Below are 18,048 nucleotides of genomic sequence, written 5' to 3' on the forward strand. Positions count from 1 at the left end.
TCACTCTGTAGGCCACCTGGTTGATCTGCCACCATTAGGGCATTGCTCAGGGACTGGGTGATATTATTAATGTTGGGGAGGTAGGCCAGTTCATCATCACTGAGAAAATTAACCATTGTCTGCAGCAAATGGTGGAGGTCTGTCACAGGGGTGGACATATTCATGGAAGAGTCTCCCCATTGGAGCATACTAGTGAGAACCAACGTGACATTGGGCTGTTCCACCCACTTCTGTATGAGATCAAGGTATAGATTAACTTGGTGCCTAGCAGCATACAGAATGGTTGTGTTGAGCCACGGGTCATAACCTGGGAGATTAGATTGGCTCTCCAAATTGTCCATTGTTGATTCAAATATACGCTGGAAAATCTCAACTGCTGTCTGGCCAATTTTCCTCACCCCTGCACCATCTATTGGGTACTGGAGGCTGTTCATCAGGAGCTCAACCTGGCTACCCACAAACAAAGAGACATTTAGCTGTGCCAGCTGTACTGTCACTTGCATTTGCGTGAGGTAGAAAAAGGGATGGAGGAGCTCTGAGACTGAGCTGGTGCTGGTGATATTTTCCAGCCTTTTCAAGTACCAATTTATAGTGCTTAGATAGACTTTCTGAGCATACATGGTGTCGTTAAAATTGTTGGACAACAGTTTGGGGTTGGCAGCTAGATGTATCAGACCTTCCAGTACTCTGATTTCATTCATGATCTCTGGAGTGTTCAGCTGGTTCAGCTGGAGGCCCATCTTGACATTGGCCAGGGTGCTGTTCAGGGTGTTTACGAGAACCATGTCAGGACTGGCGCTGAAGTTAACTTGGACAACATCACTGATGGCATTGTTGATGATCAACGGAATGAGGGAGAGGATTGCTGTCTCATTACGGAGAGCAGGTAGGTGTGTCAGGAAACTGTTGACCCCGTTTATCAACTCCATAACACACTGCATTGTCACCATCTCGTTATTCTGTGGCTCAAAACACTGGCGGACATTGATGACCTCCATTATATTTACAATCAGGTCGTTTATGTTGGCAGCTCCAGCTAGTGCAGCAATGTTGTTCAGCTCCTCAAGGGTTAGGTTTGACTGTCTGAGAGCATTCTGGATATCAGACACGGTAATATTTGGTGTAGCCATGATCACTCTGATGAAATGAAGAGTCTGTTTGAATGTTTCCACATAGGCAGCATCGTTTGAGGACAGGAGAAGTGAGAAGAAAAGGGATGCAATTTCTTCATATTCCCGTCCCACCAGAACAGACTTGTTTGCAGCCAAATTAATTGTGACATTACCATTAGCCGAAAGTGTAATTTCCAGTATCTGATCCAGAAATGCAAAGACTTCTGAGATTCCAGCCAAACAGTTCTGGCCTGCTGCACATTTGATTATTTGATACTGCAAAGCTTTGAAATCCTGGAGAAAGCGAGCAGCTTCCTCTTGGATCTGAGGTGGTAAGAATGCCACAAATTTCTGTATGACAATGTTCTGGGCAGCATCTGGTCCAGCCTGGGCAAGGTTCTCAAGGCTCTCAGGGGTGAGGAGGCTGAGAAAGTCCATGGAAAGCAGGTGAAGGTCAGTGACTTGTGCTGTGCTCAGCTGCCCACTTGGTAACACGAGATTTTGGATTCTTCGCAGTCTAAACATTGACATCACAAATTCTTGAAGCTGGCGTATGTACCCAATAATTATGTTAGTTGGGTCACCATTTGGAGAATCCGTAACTGTCTTCAAAAGCTCCATGGCACTGAGGATGGACTCTACAAGGCCTGCTGAGGTCTGGTTGGTGAAAGGCTGGATGGCTTCTCTGAGACGGGCCACATCATCAGGGTGGAAGTAGTTTGAATAGGTGAGCAGAGTGTGTCCCATGATGTGGGAGAGAGACATGGTGAGGTTACCCTCCAAGGAGAGGAACTGCATGATCAACCGTTCCAGTTCAGGCATTGTTGGGTTCGTCTCATTGAAGGTAAAAATGTGCTGGTTGACTCTGCCGATCTTTGAGGCAACATCAATCACTGTGGAGACATTGAGGGGACCTTCACTGAGAAGCAGAGGCAGCAGTGGTGCCAGGCCTGTGGACTGTAACAGGTTACCGATGTGGGGAAGTATGACATCAGGGTTAGAGATGCTTTGGTCACTAAGTGTGGTGATTTTCTGGACAAAGCCATCCAGGTTATTCAGCAGGTTAATCAGGTAGGCAGAGAGTGCATCTCCACCTTGAATTCCTTCTTTCAAATATGATCCTGCCAGATGTTTATATATGTCACCATACACATGCTGCAACAGATTCACAGTTCCTTTAAGACAACTACAGAGAAAAAAAAGAGTGGAAGAGAACATGTCAGAATTGTATAAATGGCTAATGTATGTAAAACAATAACAACAATAAATTAACACTTTTTCTGGTGTTGTAAAAGCCATGGTCTGTACTATGCTGAACTCCACATTTGTACAAAGAGGCTGCTTGTTTAATCATTACAAATCCATAACAATGCTAGGAATTTAGCTATATTAAATATTTAATGTATGGAATAGTTCAACATTTTAAGACACATGTTTGCTTTTTGCCACAGCTTAGATGATAATATTAGTGCCACTCTCATATCTGTCCAAGCAGAATTGAGTCAGTTTGTTGTGTATGGGGCATAACATCATGGTGATTATAATGTTTTTCAGTTGTTCTTCTCGTCAAACTCTCACCAAGAAAACAAATAGGCATATTTCTTATTAAACTCCACTTTTAATCAGTATCATTCATTAAAACTACCAAGCTCTTTCACTTACTTCAACAGGACTTCTTGGTTTGGTGACATCAGAGCATCAGCCATTGCTTTTACAAAATGTTGCCAGTTCAAACCAGTATCGCACTGAATGGCAAAGGTGTTGATGTTAACAGAACCTATATGGAAAGGTAAACATATTACACACATAGTTGAATGCTCTTAATCCAGTGGCATTTTGATAATAACATATAAAAGAGAATAGAGAAGAAACATAACTCACAGTTTGCTGGCTGAGTTGTGACACCAGGCCTGTAGTTCAAAATCCAGTAAACCATGTGGAAATAGTTCTTTACCTCAGGCCACAGTTGACTCTTCTCAATAGTTTGTCCAAAATTCACCACGGACAAAAACACACTACAAGCAAAGAAAAGCAAAAGCACAACACTGTTGACACAGAGAAATGATAACAGAAAGCATGGAATGTAACATTGTGCACATTATATACTGTAAACACCATCATGAAGGATTGAGCCTGTTTTTGCCTTTATTGGTTCACTAACACTAAATCCACTGAAATGTACCATGTCCATAGCTTTGTCCAAATTAACTGAAAATTATACACTGGAAAATAAAAGTTGGTCGGCCCAGGCCTTAAATGTTTAAGTGGAAGACTTTTCATTTGCAGACTTTTAGACAACCTGTAAACAGCAAATCAAAGATAGATACGCAAAGAGGAGTATAGTGCTCTGTAATGAAACCCTGCAGGTATATCATCAAGACCTTTGTTGAAGAGTCCCAATAACATCAAGAGTGATGTTTGGCATCCAGTTCATCCAGTATGCTCCACCCAGTTCTGTGGCCAGTCGTTCCGAAAACATTCCAAACTGCAAAGAGTCATTGTACAACTTGTGCCACTCAGAGAGAATCATAGGAAGTGTCACGTTGTAGTCTGCTTGTTGTGTGAAGGTGCTGTACAAGTCTTGTACCTGTCGAGACATAATATGAAACAAGAAATGAGATTATATAAATTATGACATAAATAAAATAAATAGATTAAGTTTTAAACCCCATGTCAGACACAATTGATGATACTAAGAACAGAAAATGATATATAGGTATATATATATATATATATATATATATAGCTACCTATATAGGTAGGACATATGTGAATCCATTATAGATGGATACAATCTTCTGTATGTGTTTCTCTATAAATTATCTGTTACAGACTTTAATACTGGCTGATTCTGTCAACATTTCAACCCCAAAATTACAAAATTTGTTCCATAACAATATAGAAGAGTAAAGAGTAGCATAAAGTTGGAGGAGGACTCACAAATCATTTATGTTTTTTACATAATAGGTGAATTTTAGGCAACATTTCACTTTGAAATTAAACTTTACAAATGCAGTTGAATAACTTTTTACCTTCTGAACCACTGGCAGCCAGTCCATCGCCAGAGCTTGCTCTAGAACAGAGTTGTTTTGGCAGATCATTGATCTCCACACCTCGATCTTTACACTCTCTGTGTTTAAGAGCCACTCGAAGGGACCCAAGAGATCCTCACAGGTTAAATGCTCATGAGCCAGACTCTAGTAAAAACAGAGGGAAAAAAACACAAATTTATAAGTGTTTGCTACATGTACTGCTTTCCATGCTATGATTAAAAACCTCAAAGCTCAGCGAATCATTTGAGAAATACATTAAGGCAGACAGGTGTTCATTCATTCCAGTCATCTTAGATTCTTGCACATAGTTTCATACACATTTGATGTATTTTGGGAAGCCCTTTTTATACCTTGGCCAAGACTACAGATGAAAAATAGCCTTTTCGCACATTCTGGCATTTTTTAACGTGTATTTATTACTTTTTAACATATATATTATATATATATATATATATATATATAACTTATATATATTTAATTTCCACAAACATTTATTTGTGTTCTTACTCTGTGAATTTTTAAATAAATTATACATTATTCATTTAAAATAAAGCTTTGTGAGTCTGAACAATGCTTGGTTGTTCAACAAGTCCTTGAATAAATAATACAGTTTTTTTCAACCTGAGTGGGGTTTTTTCTTGCTGTTTTAGCTCTCTTTTCTTGTTTATGGTTAGAATTTACACACTATTTTCATTGCTTAGAAATGTAACTTTGGAAATACCGGCAGTTGCTCAAACTTGCACTTCTACCCACATCTAAGCAGGGTGACTAAGGGTACTGTATGTTCACACTGCAAGCTTTAGCACTCAATGCTGATGTATTGTTTTTTTTGTTTTTGTTTTTTCTTTGCCTGACCACATTTTTTCACGGTCCTCAAGTGACACCTGCATGATGAATGTTGATCTACATTGAGTAAAAGTCACATGAATTCTGATCCGACCTGTATCTGATTTAGACTTACACATCACAACTTCAGCACAGTTCACACAGTCATGAAAAAATGATCAAAAAAAAAAATGATGGTTGAAACTACAAAAATAAGATCAAGGTTGTAAAATAACATAATTGTCCTTCAAGAGATCAGTGGAAATTCTACAAACATACCTTCATAATCACTTCCATCACACTGTCCAGAACGTGACCCATCCAAACACTTGCATCAGTCTGGTTTGTCAGCAATGTTAGATAAGTCAGTTGGAGTTGATCAGCATCTTTCAGAACATTTACCATAAGCTCTGCAAACACAGGAGATCGTAGAGAACACATTCACAACAAAGACAAAGCCAGATCAGTTGACTACAGTCATATTCAGTGATATGCTATAAAACATAAGTACATTTAAAAAAGAAATGCACCTTTGCAGACTTATATTGACTTCTCTTTCTGTTGTATAATATGTCCCAGGGGGTTGTTTTTTATGAGGTGTTTTCCTTCCCTGTGTGTGTGTGTCAGTTTTCCTGCAAGGTAACTTCTCTAGTCGTACTTTGCGTTCTTCTTCTACTATTCATCAGTCCCCTGAGAAAGGGTGTGAACTTTTCCCATTCACCTATTTTTACTCCAGGTCGATTTGACAATAGTGACTGTGGCAGCATGTGACAAAAAAAGTGAGTCATGCTCCTTATGCTAAACACAATATGTCCTGTGAATGTGTTAACTTTTAGGTTTAAACTCTCTGCTCTTGCACTCTCATCGTAAGGGCTAACAACAAAAGCTCATGTTTACAGTGTAAATTTTTTTTCAATAGTGTTAAAACTGTCACTGTAATTAGACACTGACGCAGGCTTCACTGTAAGCAGGATGTTATGTAGTCTTACCTTCAACAGTCTCAAGGGTCACTGTCGCTGCCTTCATGGACTGAAAGCCAGTTCTAAGGATACCCTGGACAACCATATCCACCTCAGGCACAATTTTTATAATCTCCATCACCACTTGACCGACCTCCAGAAACCTGCCAAAGCACAAGGCCAGACTCAGGAGAAAGTACAAATCGTTCACATTACAGTGGACACTAGACTACAGGTTTCTATATTTAGCCTGATGTGTGCAAGGACAATTTTAAAAAGTGTGGCTAACTTTAGAGGTGTAGAAAGTGGAGGGTGAGAAAGACACAAACAAGTTGAATGGGCTGAAAATTATAGAATAAATTGTACAACAAATGTTAAAGGATCTGTACAAACATGGCTTTCAACATCAGTCATCTGTAAGATATATATCTAAAATGAAAATGTTTCTTCCATGTACAGTGGTGTATAGATCTCTACTTTGACAGTACAGTGTGGGCATTAGCTGGTGCAAAAAATATTATAAGAAGCTGTATTTTTTTTCATCATCTGAAGTAATATTTAATTTTTAAATGTGCACTCTCATATACATTTCTTAAAAACTACTTCAATTGTGTGATATTCAGAAAAGCCCATTCAGTTGCTTTATTCCAGTTTGCATATTCGTTTTTGTAGTATTAAAAAAAAATTAGCAGCCTCCAATGGATTTGCTTTACAGAAATTATGTAGAGATCAGACTGTACTTACAGCTCCTCCTCAATGTTTTGTGGTTGTGTATCTATGCTACGGTGGGTCCTCGTGATGTTGGAGCTTCCCTGCCCTCCTGGGGATAAACCTCCCATCAGACTGTGCAGCAGCCCCTTGGCGAAGGACACATCATGAGGAGCAACGTGCTTACTCCACGCCAGGAGAGCCTGTGAGTAGTATAGGTCACATAACGGAGGACAAACAGGAAGTAGAAGGTATGCTCAGTTAGATTTGCAAAATTAAAATCCTTTTTGCTAAATCCATTATGTACAGGAAGTCAATCACTTCCTTTTCGATTCCTGTCTCTTTCTTAAAGCAATAAGAAATAAGGTGAATAAATGACACTTTATTATAAAATGGTGAAAATAATTCTGCCTAGATCTAATCTTTTTGTCAATAATCTTAAGAAAATAATTATTTTGTTCACATCTTTATTCACCTATGCAAATTTGTTTTGAAGAGCTGAGCTGCAATTTATTTTTCTTAAACTGCAAAGACCTTTGATTTACAATATATACAATCCTTCCAAAAAAGAAATTGCATATATTGTATATTTTGTTATTAAGCAAGATTGTGCTATGTACATTCAGTGCTAAAAGTTAAGCATGCTAATTATGACAGTTGTTGATAACCTATAAGACTTTAACCATATAGAGATTTATTCACCAGTTATGAAAGCAGAAAGCTAAGATCAAGTAAACTGGTTAACTGGGTCGCACAAAGACTGTGTATCATTAGCACAATTGCGCTGTGGCACCGAATCTGTATGTGAGTAATGAGACACATGCGCACCACTGCTGTATGCCAGCATTAGATTGGTAATTGATGTCCACTGACTGTCAGAGCGAGTAAATTGAGTGATGACAGTGTTAGCTAACAGCTTCTGAATGAGAATTATCTCATCAAAACACGTCCACCATAGTGGCAGAGCTAATTGGATTTCTTTAAGGTTCCTGTTCCCCAGGTGTGACCTGGGACTTGCAGTTGCTTGTTGCTAAGGCCAACAGCTTTCTCGTGGCCGTAGACTAATTATTTCCTACGCTCTGAATCTAATTACTTGTGAAGGTGGCGCTTGAGAATCCAAATCAGAATAACACAGACGGGCGCATGAGAGAGAGAGCGAGACAGTGCGAAAGTGAGAGCCGAGACAACAGAAAAGGACAATGCTGCCCACACACACATTCAGTAGCTGACTCATTTCTGAAGTCTGTAATTCTCTTTTGTTGATAATGATAACATAGTTTTGACCTACCTGTTTTGCCAGTTTATCAGGACAGATCCAGCCCAGAAGCATGTCCACAGTGCCTGTATTGCACGCTGCTGTTAACCACATCGGCTTACTGCTGTTGTCACACAGGTAGGAACGCACCATATCTCTGTCCAGTGTCAGGCCGATAGCCTGGAGGGAGAGAGTGACAGTAAATATAATTAAACTGTAGTCGAAAAAAGAGTGTTGCATCAAAGGAAGACATTTTGGTGAAATACACAATATTTGTTCCCTTATAGATTACACTCTCATATCGGGTCTATTAAATATGAAGGTACAGCCAGGAGATGTAGGGAACAGCTAACTTAGCCTGGCTCTGTCCAAAGGAATCTGTCAACCAGCACCTCTAAAGCTCACTAACAACACAATGTACCCAGCCAAGAAATGTTCCAGCACATAACCGCTGTAGAACGTTGAATTGTTGTTTCACACTTAAGATTTTGTACAGATTAAACAAACAAGACATAACGTGTTAAGTAAGCTTCAGAGGTGCTGGCGGGTGGGTACTGTTGCCTTCAAACGGAGCCGCGCTAGCTGTTCCCCTCTGCTTCCAGCCTTTATGCTAAGCTAAGCTAATTCAGCTTAGCTCCGGCTGCATCTTTAGTGTACAGACAAGTAATTGAAGAAACTTCTTTGTTGGCGGAGTGGGGTGAAACCAGTTTGACAAGCTGCTGTGATTTTTCTATCTTATTTAACCCAACCTTATTTTGATCTTCAAAGGGTCAGTAAGTGTTATATACAAATCTCCACCATTGGTGACAAATATGAAAAGGCATCTAATTCAGGTTGGTTTAATATATTTACCACCTTTTTATTTATTTTATACATAAAAGAAACATGAATCACAACTATTTCCTATACTATATGGCTAAATATAATGACTTTGTTCAACACGTACCTTATCCAGTGGTATCTGGACTTCTTGTAGAACATATTTCACCATTTCACTCAGTGAGTCATTGTGCAACGTGACGACATCTCCAAGGGAAACGGACACTTCTACTCAGAATCAAATGAGATGTTACACCCTGATGGCATATCAGCACAAAACTTGACTGACAACATTTCTCTCTCTATATTTATATCAAAGGTGAAGGTTAAAGATGTGGAAGCGGAACAAGAAGAAATTTAACTGTATTATAAAGGTATATTAGGTATTCAGCGGTTTATTTATAAAAACAACACCTAATATATGTACATTCAATTAAAACACCCATGAAATAGCTAAGGCTGACATTACAAGTTACCTTTGCCCGGCCAGTTTTGAACATAGTGGAGAATGTTGATGCCTCCAACAAGCAGTGGATGCACTGTGGAAAGTGAGGCACCGGCTTCAGGGAAATTGGTCTGGATGACATGTATAGCACTAGAGAGACCACAGGGGAAAACATTTAATGTTTGAAACAAGACAGAACCTGCAACAAACACCTGACAGAACTAATGATTAGAAAAACACACACTTTACCCTGTTGCCCAGACTGTGAGCTCAGAGCTCTGGAGAAGTGTTTGTGTTTACCCAATGCTAACAGCTGCCATTTATCCATTTTGCATTGCTCCATCACTGAAAGCACATTACCCCTGTACGTTGGTGAGTAGGGTCTCCGTGGTGCCCAGCACTTGGTCAACAGAACCAGAGGAGAAGAGCTTTGGAATAGCTAGCAGGCTTTCCCAGAGTGAGGTCTGATTTTGCAGCTGATCGAACAACAACACTGCCATCCCAGCCCCCGTCGCCATCTCATCTGGTTTTGTCAGCATCAGCTGCATCAGTATCTAACAACCAGAGGCAATGTCAGAGTCAACAAAACAAACAGTCTTGTGTACTTGGACATTCAAAAAACGGTTTCACATAAAACAGAAATAAAAGAAGTTTTAACTGCCCTGATAACAACAAGGTGACACATGCACATGCAAGCAAACACACACACACACACCTGGTTGAGTGTGTTGAGCGAGACCTCAAACACAGTGTTGTTGGACTTGCAGAAAGTGACCACAGCATAGCAGAGGGTGTTGGCTGAGGTTGTGTTCATCATGGGCAGCATTACGGAGCAGACGGCTCTTTTCACCACGTTCAGTGACTCCAGTGTTTGGTTCAAGGTCTCCTGCAAGGGATAGGATTTATGGATTCAGATTATTACAGTTACACATTAAGTAAATGTATTCATTCAAAAGGTAAATGCACACAATATTAGATTTTCTGAACACAAGGTGATTGTAAATTGTGTAACATAACTAGTGAGCATTATTCCCAAAATTCTTACTGCCGCATACTATGAAATAAAAAATGTGTCAGCATTACAAAAAGGATAATTATAAAAATGTAATTTGTGACTTTTATGACCAGCTATTCTGAATATTTGAAATATTTTGACACCTCTGAAATACTGTACCTTTATTATGTAATAAACCTTAATAATATGAATTCAATAGCCATTGATGAATAGTTGCCATTGACAGATGAATGTATGAACTTACTGCTGTGCTGTACGCTTGAGATAAGTGTGCTGTAACACTTGACCTTCTTGAGACTTGACTGACTGAAGACTTGATTTGTCTGAGACTTATAAAAAAAAATCTCAGCTTATATTTTAGTTAACTGATGCATCTCTGGAAATATAATAATATCTTCTGTAGCAAGGTATTAGTTTCAAGTACTCTTTTTTTTGCTTGTTTGTTTGCTATTTTAATCTCTTGTCACTTTGGTGGAGATACGAGGTTGGTGTTGTCATTTTAGATTGCTTTGATGAGTGGCTTGAATACTTTCCTGAAGGGAGTGAATTGAATTCAAATTGTACTACTTCCAGACTCTTTATTGTGTTATCCTAATCTTTAATCTAACTTTATTGCTCCTATGTTCTACATTTGACTCTAACATAATGTCTCAGTGCAGGCATTACAGTGTCACTTACACAAGAAGAAATAGAAAAAAAAAGAAATTTGAGCCTTTTCTGTCAGACATTATTGTAAGGGTCCATCTGCTATTAACAATGAGCAACACATACGAGACTTGACACCTGAAGAAACAGGCTTTTCCTTATTCTTAGCAGTTTTGTTCCTCCCATTATATCTTAACAATACACACCTGATCTCCCAGAGGACTGCTACTGATGGCGTTCATGAGAGAGACATTATTAGATCTTCCTTGGTTAGATGGACCTTTAAGAAAAGAACACATTGTGTAGAAATTAAGCAATGCCTAATATCAGTCACCTTATAACGCAAACCTTAGACGCAAGTAGAGTCCAATGTTCTTGGACCAAATGGTCAAAAAATTCAATTTGGCGACTTTTCATTTTGGGAATCATGTTTATTTACTTTCTCACAGAAAGTTGGATGAAAAGATCATTGATAAACATGAAGCCAACGGGATACAGTTAGCTTAGCATAAATACTGGTAGTAGTGGAATCAGCTAGATTTGCTTTGTTTTCAAGGGTTTTTTTAACCTGCAGGAGAGAGTCTAGCTGTTTCCCCGTTTCCATTCTTTATGCCAAGCTATTTGTCTTCTGGCTGCTGCTTCATTTTGATACGGATCTTCTCATCCAACTCTCTGCAAAAAAACTTTCCCTAAATGTCAAACTATTATTTTAATTAAGTTCACTTGGATGTTTGTTTCATAATGTTCTAAAATGTTATATTATATTCACTGATAAGAAAATAAAACGAAGACCCCAAAAGTGCATAATTTTACCAGAAGTTGGGGGTGTGAAACGTTACTGGAAAATGTGAAAATATCATCTTTTGGCATTGTACATCACAGTAAAAGGGTCAGTTAATGAGGACAGCATACCCAAAATGTTGGTCAAGAAATCAACCAGTTCTGTAGGATCATTGCTGGAGTCCTTCAGGAAGGAAAGGTCAAAAGTATCCCCCTGAATCAGGTCTGCCAGAGGGGAACCGTTCGACGCGGTCGACCTGTCACACAGTCAAAAGGATCAGATGAGACTTTTTTTTTTTTTTTTTTTTAAAGTCCGTCTTCAAGGGTTTTCCCACAGAGCAGGGGTCAGCAACCTCTACTATCAATGCTAATTTCCAGCCACAGATTAAGCACACCAGTATTGTCTGCAGCGTTTTCTCCTCTTCTTTTTTTGGATTTGGAGTCCATAGCTATTCTAGGTAGGGATACTCAAGATTGATAGCCACCACTATTAAGGTTCCACAAAATATAAAGGAAAAGACGCCCAATCGGAATGTAATGTATGACACACACTTTAGTTGACAAAATGTTCTCTTTTCTTTAATTCTGTGCGCAATGGCTACGTATTTTTTTACAACTGGAGAATGAAGAATAACTGTAGGCCTACAACAATGATAAATGAAAATGTTTTAATAATTGTTATTCATTTTCACATATGTAGGTCTGAATAAAGAGAAAACTTGAAGGTCTAAGAGAGATCCTGTTCAGTTAAAGAAAGCCAATGGAACAGAGGAGGTGAGATATGGATCACTAAAACCAAACAAAAGCTTGGCTGAAAGTACCCTGGCTGGATATTTGCACAAACCATCATTCATCAGCAGGCTGAGGGTTAGACAAACAGGTTTAAGCCACCTTTTTCTTCTGTGTCAGGAATTCAAATTTCAGTGACAGCACAAAAGCTTAAGTAACAAAGGTAGTGAAAACAAGGAATTCCCAGTAACCGATGTTAGTACTTAACACAATCACGCAACTACAATAAAGTAGACACGTTTCCACAAACAAAAGATTGTGCAACTCAAAGTGTTGACGGAGCTGTTAATACAGTGACTACAGTGAATACAGTAAAAAGTTAACGTGAACAACAGACAAAAGAAAAGACAAAAACAGCGCTATCATTTTTAAAAAAAAATTAAATATTGTCACAATATGAATTTATTTTCAGCTTTGTGCCCCAAACAATGGATTCATTTGGCTTCATAAAACTTTGGTGGATTTTGATTAATCAATTAACCAAGTTTATTATTTATTTAGTTTGTTTATATAAGATACAATCGCAGTGAAATGTAATAATTAGGCAAGGAGTTAGGGAGGCTTCCCTTCCACCACGGGGCTGTCGTTGTTGTTTGTACATTTCCATGATCACAGTGACTAATCATGTCTTGTGATGCTGTTTTTGCTGAGGTGTGGCCCTCCTTTGTGACCCGAGAGCCTTCTGAACAACTTTTTCTATCATGTGATGCCAGGCCAATAGAGACCTTCAGTATGTTTAAGATGTAAAAGTCACGTGAAGCCATATAGATGCAGTGATACTGATAATAATTAGAACTTCAATAAATGAGAATTAGCTGTTTCTTGTATAGGTCAGATACATAATATGCAATCTGTACTGAATGGGGGTACCTTTTTTTCCGTGAGGATTTCAGAGATGACTTTGATGCTGTTGGGTCTGCCAGACGTGATTTGTTATGACAGTTGCTGTCTGTGTTGCACATGAGGGTCTGAAGGAAAGGGAAGAAGCCCGTGCTGGGGAGGTTCCGGGGTGCCACATAACCTGGAGGAGACACAAGTTTTAACTTTTGTTGTATTTGTTGGTATGGGAATCTTACAGTACAAAACAAAAATTGTTTGGTCACCATTGTTAAAGTAGGCGGCAAAATAGTGGGTGAGCTTTCTTTCAGCAGATATCCATGACGGATAAGTTTTGCAAAATGCACAGTCGATCTCAGCCACCCACTCTCAGAGGGATTCGTTCAGGACAGAGATACAGGTTCCCCAGGGTAAAAAGCAATAGGTTTACCTCTGTTCCAAAGGCAATACATTCACTTCATTTGCACAGAACCTTGATTGCTGCAGCACCATATAATGGCTACCATTGAAAGTCGAAAAAGCAGCTTGAAAACACCATCAAAATTTGGCAAATAAAAGGTATTTGAGTGGCACTTCTTTATGTGAATTACTGGTAAAATATATAGTGTTCATGACAAATATCGTGAAAACTATACAAACTACTCAACAACAATGTTACAGGGAGGTTAAAAAGAAAAACCATGCATCAGAAACACACTAAATAGTTTTTGGGGTTTTTTTAGTGCCATGTTTTGGTTCAAAACATTTCTATAAACCGGCCCGATAACTTCTGACCTACAGGATCAGGAGCTTGAGCTATTTTCCATTTGTCAGTTTCATTACAATGAGAAACAATCTAAGCTTTTGTTCAAATTAAGAACAAAGAAAAAGAGATTTAAAGAGCATGAAGATCAGGTTACAATCAAGCTGCTGTGACTAGACTGACCTTTCTGGTATTTAAGCCTGTTGATATTATCTGAGAAAGCAATGTTTCATCTTGGCACTACACATTTCTCTAAAGGAGAATGACAGCCTGGCAAACAGCATTTGACTCAGCTCATTCATTGCATTTGTGGGAGACGAATTCTGAAATAATAGTAATTTTTCAATTACATAAGACCTCAAGGTTAACAAATACACTCATGCAGACAGTTCCAAAGAGTCTCACTCTCAATGAGAATTAAACAAGAACAATAAAGAGGCAAGTATTTAAACAGCCACTAAAGAAAGGAAACCACTTTGTATCCATACAGTCATTAGTTTTTAACCATGACACTTTAACACATGCCTCAGGAGCCATCTTATGGGAAATAGTCATTGTATATTTCTGTAATAATCACAAGAAATGATTTAACAGTGGCCCATATTCAAATAAACACTAAATAAAACAACAAAAATGTGTTTGCAGCAACATTGCACTTCCTGATTCAAGGTTACTCCTGGTCATTTAGTCTGAACATCAAATACTGAAGATGGTTTTGTTGCTCGGTTTGGGTGTGGTCCATTACTGTCCCTGATTCCAGTATGTACAAAAAAAACCCCACCAAAGAGCACTTGAAAGGGGAAGAGGAGATATAGTTCAGACTCACTGGATATATTGTATATTAGATATATTAAATTACATGTAAGTCCCTGCGTCCATTGAATCTGATCCATCAGAAAAGACTAAACAAACAGAAGTGGGAGTGGTTAACCGGTAATAGTTAATACCAGGGAGGATAGGATTAGTCAAGATAAGATGGTCCTTCTTACATTGTTAATTTATTTTTATTTTTCCGATGCTGTATATAATGGAATAATATATACTTCCTCATACATACTGACAGGTGCGTTGGAGGATAAAATTCTCTTGTGTTGGCACTGAGTCATTAAATGTACATGCGAGAGGTTACAAATTATTTGTTAAAGAACCAGACTTACTGGTTATCAAAACACTCGTGGTATTTTTTATTATCCATTTCACAATTTCTGCCCCTCCATCTACAACCAACCACTCTCAAATGTGGTCATAGCGACACAAAGGCAGATGTGTGTACATATTTTACGCTCCCTTCTTAAGCACCATTACACACATGTTAACAGTATGGGGATAGGCTCAGATCTGAAGAACTACTTTTGTTTCTGTTACTGTGGTTGTAAAGTCTGAATGTCCATAAATGTGCTATTCTTTATGATGCCAAACAAAAACCTGGCAGTCCATGTAAAGTCAATATTGTGTTAACGCAAATTTTAGTCTATTGTATCGCTCCCTTAAGTTCACCCAGGTTCAGATTTTGCATTATTCTTTACTGTAATCAGAACAACATAATAATCATTTAATGACCTTTTTAAAATGTTTTCATAGACATGGCAGCCAAAACCTCTTTACTGCAATACACTGACAATGCATTGTAGATATAGAGACAAATATGATACAACTGTAATATTTATAAAGAGATTTTTAATGTTTTTATTGAGTTTATCTTTGTAAAAAAAAGTAGTAAAGGCTCTATCGTTGGTAGTGCCAGGGCAGCTTATAGGTGAAATAGGATAAGAATTATCAGTAGGTTATATTGAAAGCTGTTTTTGTTTGCTCACTTTTTATTTTGATTGTACATTATATCATATCATTAATGATTATATAACAGCAAGACTTGCATTTGTAAAGATGTGCATTAGTGATAAAGGGCTATTGAACTACATGTCAATAACACAACATGGAACTACTGGATCAAGGTACTGTTCTCTGCAGTTTTACACTTACATGTATCTTTTACTACTGGAGGGAACTGGTTGCGGGTCACAGCAATGATGATGAAGATAATCAGAGGCCAGATGATCAAAGTCAGGGACCATAGCTATAACACGAGAGAATCATAAAACAGCAATAATCAGTTTATGAAGAGTTCATTTCTTAAAAAAAAGATAGTATTCAACATTTTGAGTGAGACATGGCTCAATATTCCCAAAGTATGGAGTATCCAGTCTGTAAAGGTGTTATTAATTATGATTTATGCTATTTATTGCCCACAATCTTTTTTTAGGTAATGATAAAGCTGATGATCTTATATGAAAATAAGTTCCCACTGCACTTGTCACTTACCGGCTGTCTGATGACTGTCAGCCCATTCTTCCAGAGAAGAAGTTGCAGCTGCCGAAAAAAGGCCATCACGGAGGGAGGCTGAAATGAAAACACCGATCCATCAATTGTCACTTCCTTAAAACATAACTTGCAGTGGTTTGACATTTCAGATATAACAGATAATGAATTTGAGAATAAGTTTAGTTTATCTTTAGTCCACATGACTTAATTCCACATGAAAATTAGTAGTTGTATGGCTGTACTCTTAATGGTGGAATGAAACCAAGAATTACTCACTACTGTGCTAATGGCTCGACAAATCAAGTATAGGTTCTGGGCTCTTGGGACTTTGGGACTTTGGGCTCCAAACAATCGATTAATGGCGAAAATAAACACTACTTGAAATAATCATTAGTTACCTTCCTACACAAAGTAGTTAATAATGCTTCACATCAGTCAACTACAACAGTAAAATCCAGCCTTTACTTTAAAGCATGTCCAACAATAACAATCTAATGATGTTGTATAACCACCTTTTACCTTAAATACTTGAAGTACATTTTCCTATAGGCTCACTTACATAGCCTACTTTTTAAAGGTAGAAGTAGTTTTAGTAACACTTTCAATGCAAGATTTATACTTGCAATAGATTATTTTAACAGTGTGGTATTAGTACTTTTATCAATCAGGCTTTTTTTAGAGCACTTTTCACACAAACACAAAATGCTTCACTCAAGAAAACACCACCTTCCCCAACGCACAAGGTAACAAATGACTTTGTAATAAATAAAACACTCAGTAAAAACACAAAATGAGGAACAAATATTAAATTAAATTATAAATAGGAATAGATATGATAAGTAATAATTAAAGTAGTAAGTCAAATGTACAAATTAATCGAGAATGTAAGAAAAGTAATAACACTGATTCAAATTATAAGCAGACAACAACAAAAAGGAATAAAACAGGTTCTAATGTATAAATAGATTCCTTCCTCCACCACTGCTAATAATAATAAAGTAATGTACTAATTAACCATTTGCCCTACCTGGCTGCGTATGTCCTCCTAATGGGTTAAACTATTTGTTAACAGACTCAGCAGGCTCGTTAGGGAGGACATGGCGCTAGGTGGGACCTAGCAGGATGCCCTTTCCATCAGTCGTTTATGGGAGTAAAAGCAGAACAAAGTGCGCGCTGGGAAATAAAAATAAAAATTAAAAAAAGAAGATGATAAATCCTCCTTGAACGACCCCGCTGTTAACGACAACCTGTCTGCTCCTCGTCTCCTGCTATGAGAGAAATCCCACCTGTGTGAGAGAGTAAATCTGTGAGAAAGGGCGTGTACTGACAGCGACCTGTTCAGTGCAGAGGAGTCCATGACTCCTGGGACAGACTAATTACACGTGTTGGCTGCTGCCAGTTATGACATGTGACTGGATTTGTAATTTACATAATAATCTGTAATACATTTCTAATTACTAATACTATAGTTCCTATAAGGATTATACTTTGTCTAATATATGATTTAATTAGTACGATTTTAGGCATTTCTATATGGCTTTAATGACCCACCATTGCACCATTTGCAGTAGTCTCATAAACTGAGATTATAAACAATTGAGTGCTACTTTATTTTTATTTATTTATTTTTCTGTATGGCCATTGTTCTAACTTCTGCACAACCTGAATAAAGTGATCAGCAGGGAGACATTTCCATCTTTGAATAAGATTAAATGTTAAAAGGTTATAAAGTGTTGCACAATTTG

The 18,048-nt window shown here is 38.0% G+C and overlaps 1 protein-coding gene across 1 annotated transcript in view; it reads right to left on the reverse strand.

Moving 5' to 3' along the window:
- abca12 (ATP-binding cassette, sub-family A (ABC1), member 12) overlaps positions 1-17,558 on the reverse strand; it is a gene marked incomplete in the record, with an annotated part of 66,129 nt that extends 48,571 nt beyond the window's left edge. Inside the window, 19 exon segments of the mRNA XM_035677215.1 lie at positions 1-2,298; positions 2,775-2,889; positions 2,994-3,127; positions 3,494-3,699; positions 4,145-4,309; positions 5,270-5,400; positions 5,980-6,113; positions 6,694-6,860; positions 7,946-8,092; positions 8,859-8,959; positions 9,208-9,326; positions 9,537-9,730; positions 9,892-10,062; positions 11,043-11,116; positions 11,749-11,873; positions 13,276-13,426; positions 15,965-16,058; positions 16,304-16,381; positions 17,331-17,558. Coding sequence (XP_035533108.1) covers positions 1-2,298; positions 2,775-2,889; positions 2,994-3,127; positions 3,494-3,699; positions 4,145-4,309; positions 5,270-5,400; positions 5,980-6,113; positions 6,694-6,860; positions 7,946-8,092; positions 8,859-8,959; positions 9,208-9,326; positions 9,537-9,730; positions 9,892-10,062; positions 11,043-11,116; positions 11,749-11,873; positions 13,276-13,426; positions 15,965-16,058; positions 16,304-16,369 — 4,592 coding nt within the window.
- Between the last annotated feature and the right edge of the window lie 490 nt (positions 17,559-18,048).

The sequence above is a fragment of the Morone saxatilis genome, unplaced genomic scaffold (genome assembly GCF_004916995.1).
Source record: "Morone saxatilis isolate NCDOM2014 unplaced genomic scaffold, NCSU_SB_2.0 Contig5, whole genome shotgun sequence".
NCBI classification, from domain to species: domain Eukaryota; kingdom Metazoa; phylum Chordata; class Actinopteri; family Moronidae; genus Morone; species Morone saxatilis.